This window comes from Gopherus flavomarginatus, chromosome 2, assembly GCF_025201925.1.
Source record: "Gopherus flavomarginatus isolate rGopFla2 chromosome 2, rGopFla2.mat.asm, whole genome shotgun sequence".
NCBI classification, from domain to species: Eukaryota; Metazoa; Chordata; order Testudines; family Testudinidae; genus Gopherus; species Gopherus flavomarginatus.
In genome coordinates, this window is record NC_066618.1 from 46368784 (window position 1) to 46389363 (window position 20580).

The 20580-nt window shown below is 40.9% G+C and overlaps 1 protein-coding gene across 8 annotated transcripts in view; it reads left to right on the top strand.

The window, feature by feature from the left end:
* CDK14 (cyclin dependent kinase 14) overlaps positions 1 to 20580 on the top strand; it is a 538670-nt gene that overhangs the window by 343782 nt on the left and 174308 nt on the right. For all 8 annotated transcript variants that reach the window (XM_050939609.1, XM_050939614.1, XM_050939613.1 and 5 more), the window contains one exon: positions 3231 to 3324. In XM_050939609.1, the coding sequence (XP_050795566.1) occupies positions 3231 to 3324 (94 nt within the window). The remainder of the gene's footprint in view (positions 1 to 3230; positions 3325 to 20580) is intronic.

Sequence of the window (20580 nt, forward strand, 5' to 3'; positions counted from 1 at the left end):
GTTTGCAAATTAGAATTCAGACCTCCTCCAAAGGGTGTAGGAAATGCTATATCAAATTATTGAACTATTACCAAAATTCTTCAGTGTGAGACACACACTTTCTCAAACACTTTGCCTGAAAATGTCACTCACATGCACAGTATAGGGTATGTAAGTTTGTGTACAAATAATATATACATAAATAATGGAGTGGGTTTAGAGTAACAGGGAGAGACAATAAAAGCAAAATTACTTCTTGAAATATGAAATATGATCCCATTAATCTCGTATCATAGAAGCTAGAGATGGGAGATATCTGTTAGCTCGTCTTGTTCACCTGCCGCTTAACGCAAGATAAGATCGTTCTCTGCAAAATATACTTAAGTGTTTCATCCAGACTAGTTTTATGTGACTTGAGCAGTGGACCTTCCATTCCTTTGGGAGGCTATTGCACAGTATAATTGACCTCAGCATTAGGCAGTTTTCCTTAGCACTTATCCTAAATTTTCTGTTTCTTAATTGCATCTCATTACTTGTACCCTCTTTGGTATATATTCAGTTTTGGGGAGCAGAGAAATCCAAAGCAATTCCTTGTCCTCTTTTTCATACTTCTCAGATACTTGTACAGAGTGATCCTATTCCCCCCTCCCCTCCTCCGCTTCATTCATTGTTTTACCCAATAATAATATATTCAGTTCTTTCATCTTTTCCTTACAAGTCAGTTTTTCCAGTAATATAGTCGTTTTTGTTGCTCTGCTAAGAAATCCCCCCACTTTGTTGATACATTCCTATTTTGGGATGCCTGAAAATGTACACACATTTCCTTAGTGTAGAGATTTGGTATCTGTGCACAAACACATTTTGGTTTTGACTTTTGATTTAAAAAAATGTTTTTGGCAATCATGTTGTGTACTGATACTCAGTTTCCTATTCGCTGTTGTCTGTTGAAGCCAATAGGAAAACTCCTATTGACTTGCATGAGCTCCGTTACCCCAAGATCCTTATTTAGCATTATGGCTTTCCACATATTTTCCTTCTATTGTATATCTGTATTTTAGTTAATTTTTTCTACGACGTGTTTTCTTACCTTTTCCCAGGAGGAATCTTATTTTGTTATTTCCCACCTATATTTCTGTTCTCTCTAAGGGCTCAATCCTGCAATATGCTTGGTGAATGGAACTACGCTTGTGCTTAAAATTAAACATGAACTTAAGTGCTTTATTAGGTTGTAGCCAGAATGTTTAGCAGCCTCAAGACTGAGCCTTTAAGTCTCTTTATTTTTTGCATTAGTGATGTTTAACAACATCTCCTGATTTAGCATCATTTGTTAAGAGATAAAAAGCACATGAGTTAAATTATTCCAGATGATAAAAAATATGGTGTCAAACAATATGTAAAATAGTCCTTGTAGCACTTATGACACTGCACTATATTTATAATTAATTTACAGATCTTCATCCAATTTTCAGTTCATATCTGAGTCAATTTCCATTAAATATGCAGGTAAGATTTTGAGAGGCAATATATAAAATTCTTTGCTAAAATCTTCATCTTCTATTGTATTTCAAATACGAATACACATTAGGTGCTTGTCTGTAGATACCAGTATATGCTCTTAAAATTTTAAACTAATTTAATCTAATGTCTGTTGTCTGGTTGCAAAAATAGAACTCTACTCCTCTGTCCTCCAGATCAAATTCAGGGTTTTTTTCTTATCTTGAGTAAACAACTCCTGTCCAGAATTCTGCATTGCTCCTTGCCTGAGATCTAAATACTGTTTATGAGTATTTGACGAAGATATATTGTGACTATCTGTGCCTAATGATGCATTAACCAGAGTAAATGATGAGTGGCAGTTTAATCAATCCAGTACCTTCAGTAACCAACAAGGGCATATGAAACATAATTTTTTAATCTCCTTCTTTTCAAACTGACTGAATACAACTAGGGATGGATCTGAACTGTGTCTGTTGTTATCTTTTGTTCTCTAGAGGTAAAGGAAAATCTTTGCATAAGGCATTCAATCTTTGAGAAGTAGAATCAGAAAATAATGGTGTATTATAAAAGCTTTCTTTTTGAATAAATCTGATCATATCCTGTTGCCTTTAAAATAAAATTATTGCATTATTCAGTAGTGGCCTATCCATTCCGAACTTAGTAAAGAATGTGATCTCTGCTGGTGATCTTTACTGAGTGGTATCTGCAAATATTCAGTGAGAGATTCCCTGGCTTATCTGAAAACATGCAATGTGTTTTCATTATGAGACTTTCTTCCAGACACACTTCGCACAGTACACACAGACACCTAAAATTAAATGCTGTTCCCTAAATAAATAATAATCATCATGAATAAGAAAAAAACAGTGTTTAATGATTATATTCCAAACACTCGACTTCTGAGAACAAAGTTAAATTAAAGGTTACGGTTGGGACTTCCAAAGATGACTGTAGGACACAACTTGGATTTGAAAGGAATGGTAGTAACATGCTTAAATCCTCTAGTTGCCTTTGAGAAAGCTTAACGCATATGTAAAATATATATAACTCCACATAAAGCTGTTGGAGTGACAGATTTTGTTAAAATGATCTCTCATATGAATGTGCACAAAGGAGTGTGTATATCTATATTGCATATATGTAATGTGTGTGCAAGGACAAGAATAAGTACATTTAGAAAAAAATGTAATTGAAATAAACACAATTAAAATGTTTTTTGAAATCATACATCCCACTGATACTTAAGAAGGTTTTTAGCTCTTGAACATCAAATCTTGGAGAAGATGCAAATCCCCTGTGGAGCACAGGGAAGTGAAGCAGATGAGGGTCTGTAGCTTTCCCTGGGGATGCACAAATACCTGAACCAACTGACAAAGCCAGACCCTGGGAACTACAGAAGCTTGTCTCAGTCTGAGATATTTTCTCTGCTGCTGCCCCTCTTCCTCCTGCAACCAATCCACATCTTTTTCAAAGCTGCTGTGGGGCCTTACTTAAGATGCCCAAGGTTTTGACCCTAGGTGGATGGATCCTTTTTATATATTATCAGTGTGACACCTAAGCAGAAATTGTTTGTTTCTTGAAAAAATGTTTGAAAAAGAGACATATTTTAAGGTATAGATTGGTTTTCAACACATTCATCCATTCAGTTGTCATGATGCCATGATGTTGTAATACTGGTGATAGAGACAAGTGTTTAATGTATTAATTATTTAATCTCAAGAAAATCTAATATTGTATACTTTTTTTTTTAATAGGGGAGTGGGTTGTATCTTTGTAGAAATGATTCAAGGAGTTGCTGCTTTTCCTGGAATGAAAGACATTCAAGACCAACTTGAAAGAATATTTCTGGTGAGTTCTTTATTTCTAAATCAATATGTATATACATAATATGCTACCTTACGAATGTGAGTAATAAAATGTGGCTATTGAAATCCCAAGGAGCTATTCTATTTGTAGTGTTTACTTTTCTCTATTGGAGCACAGGTGTAAAGCATCTGGCCTCAAGCCAGATCCAATCTACCGGGATATATTTTTGAGACTTGCATGACTTATTCAGATTCTGCAGAATTCAAGATTTCATTAAAAAAGGATGTTTCTAGCTCTTCTGGCTAGAAAAGCTTTCAAATGTGAATCCAGTAAAAAAAAAAAAAAAAGATGCTGTGTTGCTATGCTGAATCTGCAAACAGTCTAAAATAATGACTCAGAGATGCCCCCATTAATATTATTGTGCTATTTTAAAGGTAACATTCATTCTTTTATTGATGATTATTTTATGTGATGGAATAAGCCATGGTGTGGGAGTGAAGCCCATGAAGGTTGGGTGAGAATTGAGATTTACTGCAGGGATGAAAATGTAGCGGGAATACAAAGACTGAGAAGGAACATAAGGATGACAGAAATAGTGGTGATAAAGTTTGTATGTGTTTCCCACTGACTGATGCTTTATTTGACAATAAAGTACTTAACAAATAACGATAACTGACAGCAGAGAGAAGTGCATTACTCAACTCCCATCACTGCAGCCTCTTTGGTCCATTGATGAGCTGCATGGACAGCTTTTTGGCTTAATGGCACCTCCACAATTGGGAAGTCCAGTTCATAGCACTCCTCCGAGGATCTGCTACCATTTGTGCCTGTTTTCTTTCCCCACTGGCCCTCACTCTCGGGTTGTTTTGTTATTTTCCTGTTTCTACTGCTAGATTTCCCATTTTGCTCTGGGTTTTGGCCAGTTCCCTTTTAAGAGGCTAGGGAAAATGTCATTCACTTCACAGATCAGTACTAAGCTATGTGAGATTTTTTCTCCTTTAGAGCCCTCAGGAGCTTTGCAATTGTTTAGCAGGTGGCCAGTGCAGATCAACTGAGATGGCCAATACAGTCCCAAATGCTGGCCTGGTTGGCTTCTGATTGGACCACTGTTGTTTGCAAGCAGGGGAGGCCTCAGAAAGAAGCACTTTTCACCTCAGCCCTAGCACAAAAAAGGGAACTCTGGGGCTTGCTTGGTCCTGATGCCTGGTTGGATTTAGCAGGAGGGGTTGAGTGGTAGCCTTCTCTGAAAGATTGCTCTGGCTTTACAGCCATTTGTTTGTGAGCTGCACTAGATTTATCCTTTCAGTTTAGTTTGGAAGGAAAGAGCTGCCTGGAAGTTCCTCTCCTCGTTCTGTTACATCATAGCTAGTAAAAGGTCTTTCCTTCTTTCTAACCAAATCTGTGTGGTGGTCTATTCATTGTGGTGCCTAGGCAATTAATAATTGACACCTGCTGTACTGAGGTACTGTTCAGCTCTGAAAATCGGCTCTAAGAATGGCAGTGTGTAGAGCTCCTTGTTTGTTTGTCCCTCAATGATTTCTACATCAGTTTCTCAGTCTTCAAGCAAAACATGCTTTTTCTAAATGTCAGAGCTGCAAACTCAACGTAGGATGTGAAAGTCACATTATGTTCTTTCTTCCTTGTCAAAACACCTGTGCAGCGATACCCACTGCAACTGCTTCTGTGCTGTATGTGAGCAGGGTCTGAATGAGCTCTCCCCTGACATCTAGTGATGAGCTGGGAGAAGAGACTTCAGGAGCAGATTGCATTTGCATAGACACACCTACTTTGCCTTGGTGCGCAGAAGATGGAGCTGCTTTGCCAAAATGATAGATTTTTGGCTAATTTTGGGTTACAAATCACTCTAGTATTTGAATGCAGGGGTAATGAAATGCTGTTATCCTTATTGTATGGTAAAGGACAGCAGAACTGTGCTTAGAATGCCCTGATTGAGTGGGACACCCTAAACTGAATCTCACTTGCTAAGCAGGGGACAGGAGATGTCAGCTCCCAGTGAAGAGAAGGTGGGAATAGGTTTCCCTATTTGGTCGTGGACTCTGCCTAAATAGTCCTAGACACCATTTGATCTGTTCCTCTCTAGCGTTTTATGGCAGAGTTGATTAGACTTAATTGAGAGTCCATGTTTTCTGGTTGGTGATTCCTAGAGCTGAGATCACTGTAGAGCAGATTTAGGGGCTAAGCCTGAGACTTTGTGTGAGGACAGTAGAAGACACCACAGAGATTGCACTGGCTGTGAGGCTCCCTACTGAAATCACTAAGTGCTGGTTTAAGTGATTGAACCTCAGAAAGTGGCATTGCAGGAGCAGTGGCAGCAGAGGCATTGCTCAAACTCCAGCCCACTCTCCAGTGGTGGGAGGTGAACCCATGTGACTGCACCTCAGAACTCTGGGTATTAACTAACTGTGAGTGGGGTGCAGTAGAGGGAGAGGGGAGCGAAGTGTTACAGGGAAAATCAGAACACAATACAAATGTGTTCCTGCAAGATGGGAAACTGAGGCAAAGGACACTACCCAATGCACTGTGGGGTCTGGTTTGCTTATGGTTACGTGCTTTTTAAATGTGGTTGTGGTATTTTCCCGAATTAATGCTGAGTTCTCTTTCCCTTTTCATAAGAGTTCTCTTTTATTATACACAGACTCAGTGTTTGTGAGGGGGAAAGTATTGCCTCTTAGAGGTGCCCAAGGGTGGTGTTAAGTTTTCCCAGATTACTGGGTGGGGACTCAAACTGGTCCAGTTTTGTATTGTTAAGAGAAACCCCTAGATATTGAGCCTGGCCCTTGTTGCTGCTGTCTACACTTGACAGAAAGGTTGTATGTATTTAATTGTAATGGATTGTCTATCAACTTCTGTTTTATACACTAGCAAGTATTGGGTAATTTTAAAAGCTCTGCTTTATTAAATGTGTGTACTAGTCTTTAGAATTGTGGAATGTAATTCCACCTCCTCTTTTTCTCTCCTCTCCTGTTTTACAACAGGTGACACTTGTAAACATAGATCATGTTAAACACATACTCAGATTTTTTTAAAGTGTTATTGACATACAGTGTTGTATTTTGTTGAAATTAAAATAATTTAAAAAATATAAATTGCTACATTTGACAGGGTCAGTACAAGCATGTATATATCTGTAGAATTTTTGAAACATTATGATCATTCTCAAGCTGATTTTTTGTTTATTTTCTTTTTTTGGGAGGGTGGGGAGCTTGTTTGGTAAAATACCAAAATCTACCAATCACCATATAAATTAATGGCCTTCCAAATTTTCGTTTAGAAGAAAAATGTTTTAAATTGTAGCTGCAAATAACAAGTTCAGCCTTTCAAATGACGGGATAATTTTTGACCTGGTCTCTTTAGGTCAGACAGATCTTGTACAAACTTTAAAAGAATAAAAAGAAGCTTTTGGACTGAGACTTTTATGGCATGCACTTAACCAGAGTTAATTCTTAAATCCTAATTAAAATTCCCTTAAAATAGGGGTTTGTAAAGGAAACTTCTACCCATCTGTAATTAAAGTGCCTCTCTAATATACCGTTTTCATAATTAAGAATTTAAGAAGTTATCTATTTAAAAGTTATAAAACAAGGGATTATTCTTGTTCCCTTTGTTTCTGAACAGAAGGATTAAATTCATTCATTCTCCAGTGAATTGTGTACACTAAGGTGATTAATAACTTTGAAGTGCAAAATTAATCAGGTTGCTATTTAAGATAACTAATACAATTAACTCCCACATACTGACTCATTATAACAGCTATGAAATACAGATCAGCCAGCCAAAGTTGTCTTTTCTGCAGAGACAAGGTGGTGAGGTAATATCTTTTATTGGACCAACGTCTGTTGGTGGGAGAGAATTTTAGTTCACATTTTTCACTTCTTCAACAGTGGATGGTTTCATGCAATATTGTGGTGTTCTGAAAGCAGATATACAATATAATATGCCATTCTCATTGATCCTTTAGTTCTGCAGTGTTCTGAGGTCAGGTATTTTAAAACATACCTCTTGCAATATAAAAAAAAAATACATCATAAGATTCATTACTGTATACCAGGAGTTGAAATATGATTGAATTTCTTTCTCTTACAAACTGTTTTATTTTGGAAGGAAAGGCACTGATTAATATTTAGGACAACTAAATTTAATGTAATGTGAACAGAGTGAGCCTGTAAACAGCAGTTTCATGCACTTCTCAAATAGCTGGCTCTAAATCTATTTTCCATTATTATGTAAATATAATTAAAATACGTGGTACCTTAATTTTCCACAGATTATCAAGTGCACAATAAAGAGCATATTCTCTAAGTGCTCTTCCATTTCTCCTCCTCATCAAGAGTAGAATACATCCCAAAACCTGTGTTTCTGTTCATTTATGCTTATGTTTAATTGTTTACATTTATCAGGGATTTAATGAAACAGCTATGTTTAATGGACTAGGAAAAGAGGTTGTTCTTCTAATTACACTTCATGCATTATTCTGTTCATTGATTTTTCCTTTTGGTTTTTTTTTTAACAAGAGCACTTCATTTGGACTGTTTTTACATATTATGCTTATTTTAAACAACTTCAGGAGCCAAAGTCAAGTCCAATACTGTAGCAGGGCTGAACGCTAGTAGGAGTGCATAAACTTGGATTTAATTTCAGATTGGGGCCTGATTTAGTAGTATTCAATATACTGTGAACTGAAAGTTGCAAATTACCATTTTAAAGTACACGTGACTTGTGCTCCAGTTATCAGTTTGTGGTGGATTTGTTTTACTCATTCAGACACTAGAACGTATGGAGAATTTTGCTTAAAGAACTATGTGCTTACTAAGTAAAATGGAGTACTTGTCACAAAGCCACAAGTTCAGTGCTGCACCCCAGCTTTGGAAGAGTTTCAAGGAGAACCCCTTCAGTGTGCCAGACCCTCCTAGGTATCTCACTCTTCCTCCGGCATAAGCCACTCGGCTTCACCACCTCAGACTGAACCTTTGGGCCTTCCACACTCCTGTTTCACACCGTGAGTTCTGTTCAGTAAGTCCCACTGAGACAGACCCCTAAGGGAGACTCAGACAATCTTAGGAAGCAATGCACCTCCGAAAGCGTCTGCAGCTAGCATTTTCAAACAGTAGGGTTTATTAGTTGATTGGAACACAGCATAGGAAGTCCTTGGTTAGCACAGAGAAATGAAGGTTACAGCATAGTCCTTTCTGGGTAACCAGAGCCCAGCCAAGCATTTTTCAAGCTCTGTTTCCCTGTTCATCTGATCTCCTTTGTCACACTCCGAGGTGTGTGCCCTGACTGCTTCCCACATACTTCCACCTCATACCCTCCTTCCCCCAGTCCTTAGCGCCCAAGCTGGGAAGATGCGGCTCAGCCCTCCTGCTGAGAGGTGACAAAGTCTCTCTCCTTCTGGGTGTTTGTTGCTAGGTGTCAATGTCCTGATGATTGGATTTGCCGTTGTCTTCTCTGATTTCAGAGTAGTAGCCTTTTAAGTCTGTATCCGCAAAAAGCACAGGAGTACTAGTGGCACATTAGAGACTAACAAATTTATTGTGGCATAAGCTTTCGTGGGCTTCTGTATTTTCCACTACATGCATCTGATGAAGTGGGCTGTAGCCCATGAAAGCTTATGCTACAATAAATGTGTTAGTCTGTAAGGTGCCACAAGTACTCCTATTCTTTTTGTCTTCTCAGATGCTCCACTCATGTGGGAATTAAGGCCCAGACAGCTAGGTGACACTCATATCTGTGTCTTAGCCTGCCCTGAGAGCAGACAGACCTTCCCGCCCCCCCCCAACTAGCTAACAATTGATGCAAAAGGGGGAAACTGAGGCACAGGCAGGTTTCATAAAAATATTACAAAAAATTTCCACCTCATCACAGAACTCAACCACAAAGATCATCTCAGTGTTTCCATTTGCAAAAAGAACATATGTTCAACGAACTTCTCAGCTGCTATGTAAAGTTTTGATTTAGTCAGTGGGCTGTTACTACTTCACTCTCAGTTGAGAACCCTCTCAAAGCAAACATTTCACCAAAAAGGGTGCAGATAGGTGCAGATGTGCTTTTGACTCTAATATTATAATCCTATAAAATACAGTCAACCAGTCCTCATCCATGAACTGAATTCCTGCAGTCATCCGGATTTCCTCCTTTTCCCCTATGTGCAGCACTGCACAATTGGCTAGATGCATCATGATTTTTTTATTTTGCCTGTCTCTGAGGCATTACATACTGGCCTACACTAAGTGCAAGATACTAGACTTGTTGCACGAGTAGTCTGATCTGGTATGGCAAATACAACATTCCTATATAGTCACGTAATACACACACAAGAAAGTATGAAGCTTAGTCCAAGTAGAAGGGGAGCTTCAGGTGGCATTCAGTCAGATTGTGCCAGCGGTGTGATTAAGAAAAAAATGACATGGTCTGGTTGTGCCTTTACTCTAGCAAAGAAACAACTCCTTGGGCTTTTGGGAATCATTATAAATTAGCTTAAGACTGAATAAAATTACAGTGAGAAGTAGCATGGCATTTAGACAGCCCAGGAACAGCGGTGTACAAAGGGTAAACTGTGCATTCCCTGTCCTAAGCTGCACTGGAAGATCAGGCCTGGATAGCTTAATATCTGTTTCCACCATCAGCATTCATATGCCTAAACTAGACCAGGTTTGACTCCTGTGTTCTCTGTTCTGTGCCAGTTTTGTTTTTTTGTTAGAGGGAGAAGCAGCTAGGTGTAGTTTTTGCCTTTATTTCACTAAACCAAGATTCTCGGAGTTACTGGAGAGCAGAAGAAATTTGCCCCATGTTCCTAAATCTGCTTTTTTGGAAAATAAGAAACATGTGAACTGCACTTTTTTAGTCTTTGTGCTATACTCAGTGTGTGGCTACACTTCTGCCATAGATGTGTTTGTAGCTCAGGTAGGTATACCTGCACTACTTTTAATCTAGCTAAGATGGCTGAGAATAGCAGTGAAGTTGTGCAAGCCCATCTGGAGTCCTGGGTACACACTCATGTTGCTAGACCGCGCAGGGGTCTGTGCCACAGCATCTTCACTGATGTTTTTAGCTCTGCTAGCTGGATTAAGGCTAGCGTGGGTATGCCTAGCTGAGCTGCAGTCACACCTCCGATTTCAGTGCAAACGTACTCTCAGAACTACTTTCCACCATAGGGATGATACAAAGACAGGTCTTCTGATACTGTACAGATTCCCTGCGCAAGCAGGGTAGCTAAAATCAAAATGCTGCTCTGACTATAAATGCAGACTCACTGTGCAGATGTGGCTGCGGAATGAATAAGCTGGTTTATTCATGACAGTTCAGGTAATATGACACAGCTGGGAAGCTAGTTCACAGCCAGAACCCTCTCTCTTCACTGACTTGCATGCCACAAAGTACTGCAAACTCCTCCCTGATTTTGAATGATAATACTCTGCTGTGTTCCAGCATGCATGTTATTAAAAATAATAATGAAAAGGAAACTATACCCATTTTGTTCATCCCAGAAGCATGAGCCCAAAAGATGATGCAAAAAAAAAAATCATACATTTCTGCATGTATTTTTAATGCAAGACTTGTCCTGTGTTTGAAATTTCAGTGCTGGATATGAAAAATAGTCTTTTTTTCCTTTAAAATAGCATGAAATTTGAGTAAGTGTGGGGGAGTGTATGTGTGTTTGGTCAGAAGTATAACGAACTGCAAGGAGTATGTCACCTGTGTAGTGTTGCATACTAGCATTTGCACTGAGATCTTAATGTTAACAGGCATTTGTGAAGCCATTGAGCTATCTTATTGTGGTTTGACATCTTCATATCTGTTATATCATATGAAGCCTGGAATAACTTTTTTCAGCAGACCCAGTGCTCATTCAGTCAAGTGTTGGGTCAGAAATGTCTGTTGTTGTAGCACATTGTGCTAAGAGTACCTCTTTTGGAGCAATAATGCTGAATCCAGTAGGTGAATATTTTATCTATTATTTGTTTGATGCTTACCTATATAATGCACACTGTTTGCCCAACTGCATCAAAGTCTCCTCTTTCCTCACTACTTTTAATGCATGCTTTTCTACTACTCCTAACAACTTTGGTTCCCAAATACAGCTTGTCTGGATCAGGTGGAACACATTTCGTTGTGAGGCAGAAGTTGGATTTAGGTTTTGACCTTGTGTGTTTTTGGGAGGAACACTGAGGAGGAAGTTACTCTCCTCTTTGAGCTTCTAGTCCTTGATAATACACGTCCTCATAAAATCTTTAGACTCATATTCTTTATTTTGGATACAAATATATCATTTAAAACCAAACAGAATAGAATATATTACAGAGAATAACTATGTACTGGCAAGGATGTAGACTAGATAATCTAAAAGAATGTTCTTTTTCTAATGTCTGTAATCAAAGGATAGGTTTTTTTTAAGAGGATAAAGAGATGCATTTGGAAATTGGTAATACGGGCAGTTGTTTTCTGTATGTGTCTTTTGAAACTCTTCTTCTTGGTGCTTAGATCTAAATAATAAAATTTCAGGAACTGAAAAAATAGTCATGGCTGGCACTGATTTCTCTTCCCTTGAATATGTTTCATCTCTTGTAAGTTGCTTTTGATTTGTGAATTTTGCTTTTTGCCAGGGCCGGCTCCAAGTTTTTTGCCGTCCCAAGCAAAAAAGTTTCCTGCATACCCCCATCTCTGCCCCAACTCCACCCCTTCCCCCATCCCAATCCCTTCCCCAAATCCCTGGCACCACCACCTCCTCCCCTGGGTGCGCCTCATTTCTCCTCCTATCCCTCCCTCCCAGGCAAGACTGGGAGGGAGGGGGGAAAAGCGGAGCGGCGGCGCACTCGGGGAGGAGGCGGAGGTGAGCTGGGAGGGGGGAGTGGTTCCTCTGCCCCCCCAGGGTTACTTCCTGGGCCCTCCCCGTGCCCCCCACTGCCACAGCTCACCTCTGCTCAGGGCCGTCTCCCAGCTTTTTGCGCCCCAAGGGGGTGGGGGGGGAAGGAGCCGGAGTGCCGCCCCTTGGAAAGTGCTGCCCCAAGCACATTTTTGGAGCGCTGGTGCCTAGTGCCGGCCTTGCTTTTTGTACCTCCTTCTCTCTGTGGAACTGAATATTTAGAAGGAGACTGCCTCTAATCCCTTTAAACGGGCAGCTTCCCTCTTAAACTTATAGGACAAGAAGACTGAACATGGTTAGGAAGGGGCTCCCCCCACCCCCAGAGGAACATACAGTCTTCCCTGAAGGGCTGTGTTCCCTTCCCCCTTCCTCCCCCAACAACTTCCCTCCTCTTCATGAGAACAAAAAACAATTTTCAAGAGGAACCAAAGCTATAATTAAAAAGGAATCAGAAAGTTGAGCTCTCCTCCCCGTGTAAGTAGAATGAATAAAAAATAAGTAATATATTGTGTCAGTTTGCTTATAGGCTTCATGCAGGGCTGGCTTTAGGAAATGCAGGTCCCAATTCAAACAGTTTCAACGGGGCCCTAGCAGGGATGACTTAAAAAAAGAAACACATGTATAAAAACACGCGGGGCTTGTATTCACTGGGCGGTGCTGTGAGTCTTTGGCGGCACTTTGGCGGTGGGTTCTTCACTCGGTCCAGGTCTTCAGTGGCACTGAAGGACCCTCTGCCAAAGTGTCGCTGAAGATCCAGAGTAAACGAAGGACCCGCCGCTGAAGTGCCGTCAAAGACCCGGAGAGAGTGAAGGGCCCGCCGCTGAAATGCCGCTGAAAACCCAAAGCACCGCCAGGTGAGTAAAAATTAAAAAGGCACCTCTAGCCAGGGAAGGGATTCTCACTGGTCGCGGGGCCCTCTTAGGCACTGGGCTTGATTCGGGGCAATTGGTGGAATAGGCCTAAAGCCGGCCCTGCATGCTGCCATAGAGTGTGCATAACTGCCCTTTCAGTTACTTTCTCTGATTGCAGAACAGCCATTGAAGTAATCACCAGCACCCCAACCACTGCATAACTAGTGACGTCAATAGGAATAGCATGCATGAGGGTTACTGTCATTGGGCTTTTAATTATCATAGATCTGCTACTCTAAAACCATAGAGCTGTTATGTTCACTATTGTTCAATACACTACTATAGATCCAGGTTAGTGATATCCTAGGCCAGATCCTGCACCTTTGGAGATACACTTTCTTAACTTAACAATTTCAGTCAATTTTCTGCATCCTTACAGTGGCAGCAGATCTTACACCAAGCTTGTCCTTTGAATGTTTTTTCTGTAGTCTTTGCTGCTGACTTGGCTGCGTGCAGGGTTTATGGATCAGCACGTCTGCCAAATGTGGTCAGTGTTTACCTTATACATCTTCATGGCAGTGATAAAATTATGTGGCCGTGCAATTTTAGTAGTGAAAGGACAGACAGCATTGTGTACATTCAAGGCCATGTGATACCATCAGATCCACACTGAGGGTCTTCAGAATTTTTGGCTATTTTATTTATTTGTGCCTGACAATGGCTCTGACTCCTAATAGGGCTTCAATAATAGGAAACAAATTGTGTTTTGCTTTCTCCTTCTTCCACCCTCCACCTCTGCCCTACCCTGTGCTCCATCTCCAAAAGAGAATTGCATGTTTGTTATGGCAGCCCCCAAAAGAAGGTATTGTTTGACCCAGTGTGGGAGATATTAGCCACTGCCACACTAAGCTGTATGTATATCAGGTGAAACAGGAAGACCTTTAGCATGTCTAGTGAGTGAGAGGTAATACCATCTAAGAGTATCTTGTGCTTAGCATGTTTGTATGTATAGCCACTGCCCAATTGTTTAGTGACAGTGTAGCTTACAAAGAGTCCAGTTTTGTAATGGGTGTTAGTCCTATACAGACATGCAGAAAAAACCCTGTGTGTTTTAACAATGAAGATGAGCTGATAACATGTTAAAAGTGAACTGATAATGTGTTAAAAGTGAACTGAAATGCAGATCAAAAATTGTAATCCCAGTTCATTAGCAGATGCATGTGTAGATATGAGAGAAACATTTTCATTTCCAAAGAAAACTAAAAGTCCATTGTTTTCCATTGAACTTCAATTTCATTTGCCCACCATAAAGAAAGGACCTGACCCTATAGCTCTCACTCCTGGATCTCATTGAATTCAGTGGAGTACTTGCAAGAGTAGGGATGCAAGATTAAGCTCCAGTATGCTGTACTGTCCTAGTTTTTGCTTGTCTTGAGTTCAGCCATTTGATGTTTTAATATGTTTTCCTGCAACTTTTGCAGTTATATTGCCAGTACCTCAAACACTGCAGGAAGCTGAATTCTTTTCAGGGCTCTCAGGGTTTGCGATGTTCCTGTAAGGAAAGCACAGAATTATGAATGAGGCAGGAAAAAAGGATGAGCCAATTTGTTTTAAATGCATTTTTGTCATTTAAAATTTTTCACACTCCAGTAAGGATTTTCAGCGTTAAACAGTCTTATTCGTTAAAGCATTACAGTTCACTTTTGCCTCTGACGCTACATCATGATGATTATCCTCTATAGCCCAAGACATACTCATTTTTCCTTCTAACAGGGAAACATGTTAAAAAAGATATGTCCATCTTCACAATGTCAGTGTAATTGTCACTGTGTTGTCACACGGTATGTTAAGTCAATTTTGGCCAACCAAGCTAGTAAGAGACTTATAAGTAGTCACCCTTGACTACTTATTAAGGAAATTTGCCCAGGCATGCCTGGAAAGGGGAATGAAATAAAAGCAGACAAGTCAGAGTACCTCTGATACGTACAAGGAAGACATGAATAAAACTAAACCTGCAGACTGAATACACCTGCAATACACTTTCAGCTTTGTCATAAGGTAGGAAAAGCCAGCCTGGTACTAATGCCAAACCCTTGTTCCAAACGAAAAATATATCTAGTAGTATATAATGAAAAGTGACCAGGAAAACTCTTAGCCAGCAGCATGAGGGAGTAAAAAGTTAAAAAAATAAATTAATCCTCGACTCTATTCCTGGCACTCAAGCTAGCCAATCTCACAGCCTGATGTGCCACTCTTTTGGTGTCTCCTCACACAAAGGTACCAGTTTGTGCTCTGGGATGTCATTTTCATCCAGCCCAATTGTCATAGAAATCCAAAGCGTGACTGTTACTTCAGAGACTTGGCTCATTGTCATGGATGGCAGGGCAAAAAATGAACCCTGTGAAAAGTGATTTTCTATCTGCAAAAGAAAACAAATGAAATTGAAGTTCAATGGAAAACAATGGACTTTTAGTTTCCTTTGGAAGTGCAAATGTTTATCTCATACCTGCCATATTTTGCTTGCTGAAAGAAAACTATGCTATAATTATAAAGCAATATTGTTTCACTTCCAGGTTTGACTGTTGCATCTAAGGAAATGATTACAGGCTGCATTTTAAAACATGGAGGCAGGGATAAAATCAATGTAGCTCCATTGATTTACACTCTCTGAATATCTTTGCATGTACAGTTTTTGTGAGCTGTTTTCTGTTCACACAGATGATAGAATTTACATGTGTAAAACCCATTATTTGTGTGTGCAGGTGACATTGCACAAAAATGTAGGAGCAAGTGATTTGTGCACATCAAAATGGAGGCTCAGTAGGGCATTTGAACGTAAGTGTTTGTCTGTTAGTAGTTACGCAAAAGCCAACAATTGCCTTGTATTACAGTGAAACAGTGTTGTGATATACAAGTTACATGTGCTTTTCCTTAATCCAGCAGTAAAGTGTGGTTTTATTTGTTAATAGAGTTTTCAAAAACTGTTTTCCATCTTTTTTCTTTTATTAAAAAAAGGATCAAAGCATAATACAGTGGAAACTTTCCACATCTTCTGTTTTGCTTGACTCCCAGTTGCAATTCTAATGCTAGCAGCGCAGGCAGAGGACCAGAGCCAAGCAAAAAATCAGGAGAAGGAGCACATGTTAACAAACAAATCTTTTCACCCATAATAAGATAAAAGTTACAACCAAAAGAGCCATGTTAAGTTTAAGCTGCACTGAAGACTTCAGAAAAATCAACACTTGCCAAATGGAAGAGGACAAAATCTGTAGAGGAAAGATGTATGTTCACGTTTGTAAGGGGTACAAAGCAAAAATTTGGAGGCTAAGAAAAGTGCCTGAGAGAGACTTTCATGTTCATATCAGAGTGATTGGTGTTAGAACCCAGCATGCCAAAATAAAGGGTGTTGTGATTAACTCTTGTTCATTGGTTTCTTTCTTTCCTATTCTTTTGAGTGCTCGTATTCTCTGATTATCTGGAGTAATGGGCTGGCCTTATGAAAACTGTTTCTTGGTGGGCAGTTGCAGGTAGTAAATGTGTCTGTTTTACATTATTTGCTCTAACAAGGGGCAGCTGCCACAATAGAACAGTATTTTGGCTGTCAGTGTCTATTTCCAAATACTTGTAAGTAAGAAAGTTTACTGCATGTACTATTTTTCAGAGAGTAGGTTGATCGGAATTATTCACTGTGCATTTTCTGTGCAAAATACAATTCAAATAGGTGTTGCAGAAAATTTCAAAATGTGTCACTGAGAGATGAAACAGATGACTGCATGAGGTAAATTGTTACAGAATAGGGTGTCATGATCTTGTAGTACAAAGGGCCATGTACTCTCGTAAATGAGGATGGCATTGATGGTAATCATATCCAGAGGAGAAATCAAAGGAAATGTTCTTTTGACGTGATCATTTGTTGGACTGGAAAAGTACAGTTAGATTTTTATGACTTTGTCAACTGAGAAACCAGTTGGCATCCAAGACTTAAAGGAGACATACTTTCAATTTGAATGCACCTTACTGTATGATAGAGTGCCATAATGTTTTTACAACTGTACTTCCTCAGTTTTTAAAGAGCCTCATATGAAAATTTTCTATAGGTGATCTGACGGCGGGGTGTGTGTGTGTGTCTTTACATGTGTGTTGCAGGCTGGCCCTGTGCTCTTCTCATCAATCTGTTATGAATGGACCCAGTGACTGGGTCCCATGCTCTTCAAAGCCACCTGGGTCTGTACTGAGTTTAGTTACTGTTTCTAGCTTTGAGTCTTTTGGACACACTGTCAGACTTGCACCCCTTGTCTGTGCCCTTCCTTGGCATGTGGGACTCTGGAGTCCAGCTGCCCTAGACCCTGAAACCAATGCCTCAGGCATCCCAATGTACCAAGTCACTTGTACACGCTTTCCCAGAGCTTAGCTATGGCTGTGGGCACTCTGGGCTTGTAGTTTGTCCCCTTTGGGGACAGTGTGGCAGAAAAAGAGGGAACACAGGCTGAGCAAAAAAAGTCTTCACCGCACAATCTTTACTCTTTAAAGCATGCAGGAGTTACGGAACTTTGCAAATAACAAAGTCCTGAGATGCACTCTCCCCTACACTGATCTCAACTCCTTCTGTGAATCTGAGATTAGTCTGTATTTCAGGCTGTGCAGAGTCCCTCCTGCCCTCCCTCTCCTGCATCTGTAGTTTACAAATGGTGATGATCAGCCCTGCACTCTTATAGTCTCTGGCAGGTGCACCATAGAAACTTTTGCTGCCCACAGTTGGGGCGGTAATGTTTCTGTGACATTTATATATTGGCAAAAGCCCTAGTGTAGATACCGTTATCCCAGCCAAAAAGTGTTTTTTTCCACATGTAGCTTATTTCGCTCGGGCGACTGGTATAAACAATAAAGGGAAAAGCACTTTATTGCCAGCTCCACTAAAAGAGTTCGCTGCAATGGCTATACAGGCAAATCTTTTCTAGTGTAGACTAGGGTTCTGCTCGTTACCATCTGCTCAACTGAAAAACTCTAGTCACCTCCCCCAGCCATGTGGTTTTCCCACCACTTAGAATCCTCATTATAAGATGGCTATTCACCCTGTTTCGGGGAAATGGATTATTTTATGAATCTTTTGTAAAGGGAAATAGAATTATTACCACACAAGTGGATTAATGGGTCCTCTTATAAAGAGAAGTCATTCAAGAGTTCCTCAGTAAAGGAAATTGTTGTCTTCCTACTGTATACTCTGCGTGCACAGAATTCATGTCCCCCACAGATTTCTTTGCTTCCCCATAGAAAAATGACTTTCTGATGCACCATTTCCTAGCTCACAGGTACATCGTTTCGGGCACCCAAAGCAGCTGGTGGACAGGTTAATCACTACAGGGCTGGGGACAGCCCAGCCAGTGGCTCCTACCATGAGCCAGGATCAGCTCCTAGTCCTGGCTGGACTAGAGGCAGGGGAGGGCAGGATATCATCTTCCCCTGCAAGGAGTGGCTAGGGATGCATCAACCTGTCCCAGAAATCTCCCCCAGCTGCAGGAAGCTCAGCAGCCTCCCCTGCTTTCTGTCCCCATCGCTTCTCAGCTGCGGGGTGAGGGGATCACTGTATGAGGAACTGCTCTCCCATCCGCCCAACCCCTGTGCATCTGGACCTTCCATGCTCAGAAACCCCCATCAAACGTCACCCCGTACACCCAGAACCCCCTGGCTCTCCATACCCGAACCTCAACCCCTGTATCTGGAGCCCGCCTGCACCCAGACACCCTGCCTCTGGACCCCCACCCTGTACCCAGACTACCCCTCACTGAGCTCCCTGCACCCAAACCCCCGCCCTGATGAGGCCCACCCACCTGCACCACCCTGATCCCCCACATCCAGACCCCCATGTCGCTGACCCCCAACTAGCTGCACCCACCCCACCAAGCCCCACTTCCCCAGCACCCAGACCCCTCTGTTGAGACCCCACACACAGACCCCTCCGTTGAGCCCCAACCACTTTCATGTGGAAGCCCTGGCAGAGTCCCATTGCACTTGCACCTGGAACCTCCCCCAGGAGCCTCTGTGCATCCAGATCCCCCCCACACCTAGACGCCCCACTGAGCTGCCTGCACCCAGATTGTCCCACAGAGAATCCTCTAACCCACACCTGGGCCCCTCCACACTTGATCTTGCCTGGTTGAGCCTGCCCCACACATAGTGCACCTGGTGCAGAGAGGCAGCGGCTCAGGGTGTTTCTGGGGCAGGCCCAGGCCTTGTGCTGTGTCGGGGTCAGGTGCAACCTCACCACTGAGTCTGTGTCACTGGAGTGAGGGGTGGGGGCTGCAGGGTGATCTCCCACCTTTGTGCAGCTAGTGGCCTGTGCTCCCCACTGCCTTTACTAACTTTATCTGGCCTGCAGAATTTAAAAATATTGTGAATAAAATCAGATGTTTTAATTTTTTGTTGAAGAATTTTTTTTGGCACAGAACGCCCCCAGGAGTATCCTCCTTCATAGTAGAATTCACTATATCGTAACCCATTTCCATAATATACTATTTTTAAATCAACTTTAAATATTCTTCTGTATAATAGAATAGAATTGTTTTACAACTGTTGTTAATTAGCCAGCCTTATCACAAAAAGAGAAAGCAAAGCTTACAAATGTGTTCACCTTCCAGAAGGGTTAAATTTATGGTCATTTATTTCGTCCTTTCCTTTTACTGCCTGTAATTCAAATCTTGCTGCTGCTACTTTGTGTGCATGTGCGTGGGTATTTAGTTGCACTTATTAAGCAGACATCCTAACTAGGTAGCCATTAAGGAGTCCATAACACTTTTTATGAGAGTAGAGATGGTTAGGTACAGCCTTTTGACCAAATTCCAACTTGGATAGTACTCTCCTCACTTAAATACCTCCTGCAGTTTCAATGAGATCTTGTTCTTTCTTTCCTGTCCCAAACTGTGTAGTAGCATTGCTGTGAGCTTGTTCTTCATAGGAGCAGTGCCAGTGGGGTGCTTCTCACTCCTGTGTAACACATTTCTTTGCAGGCTGCTACAGGTTGATCAGTGATGCACAAATGCAGAGAAGGCAGTGTATAAAGCCAGAATAAGTTAAGTGCCCCTATCCTGAGGTATTAAAGTTTTCATAAAGTCCCTGTGTGGTATTACTCCGTACTGTGTAAAACAGCCACAAGTACCTACTTAATGTGATTCTGCTTTGTTACCAGAAGTATTAGGAGGCAATCTTTTTTTTGGAACCAGAATACTACAACTGCTCTTGTTGTTAGTACTCATCCACTTAGTTTTCTCTCACTTCTTGTTGATCAGAATATACTTGTTTGACACTTCCATGGTATTACTGCTATTGCTGCCTTTTATTAATAATGATATCTTAATAATAATCCCCCACTGTTAATTCTTCCTTCCTCCTATAATCTGAGATCAACTGTGACCACACTAAAGTTAGATTTACTGAAAGTTTTCGTTATAACTTTAACTTAGCCAGTTATCTTTGTTTCACCAGTAGCATTTCCCATCCTACCAATTCATTGAAGTCTTTGAAATGCATCTCTCCAGTACTTCTGTTTTAATAGCAACAATGTTTGTAATA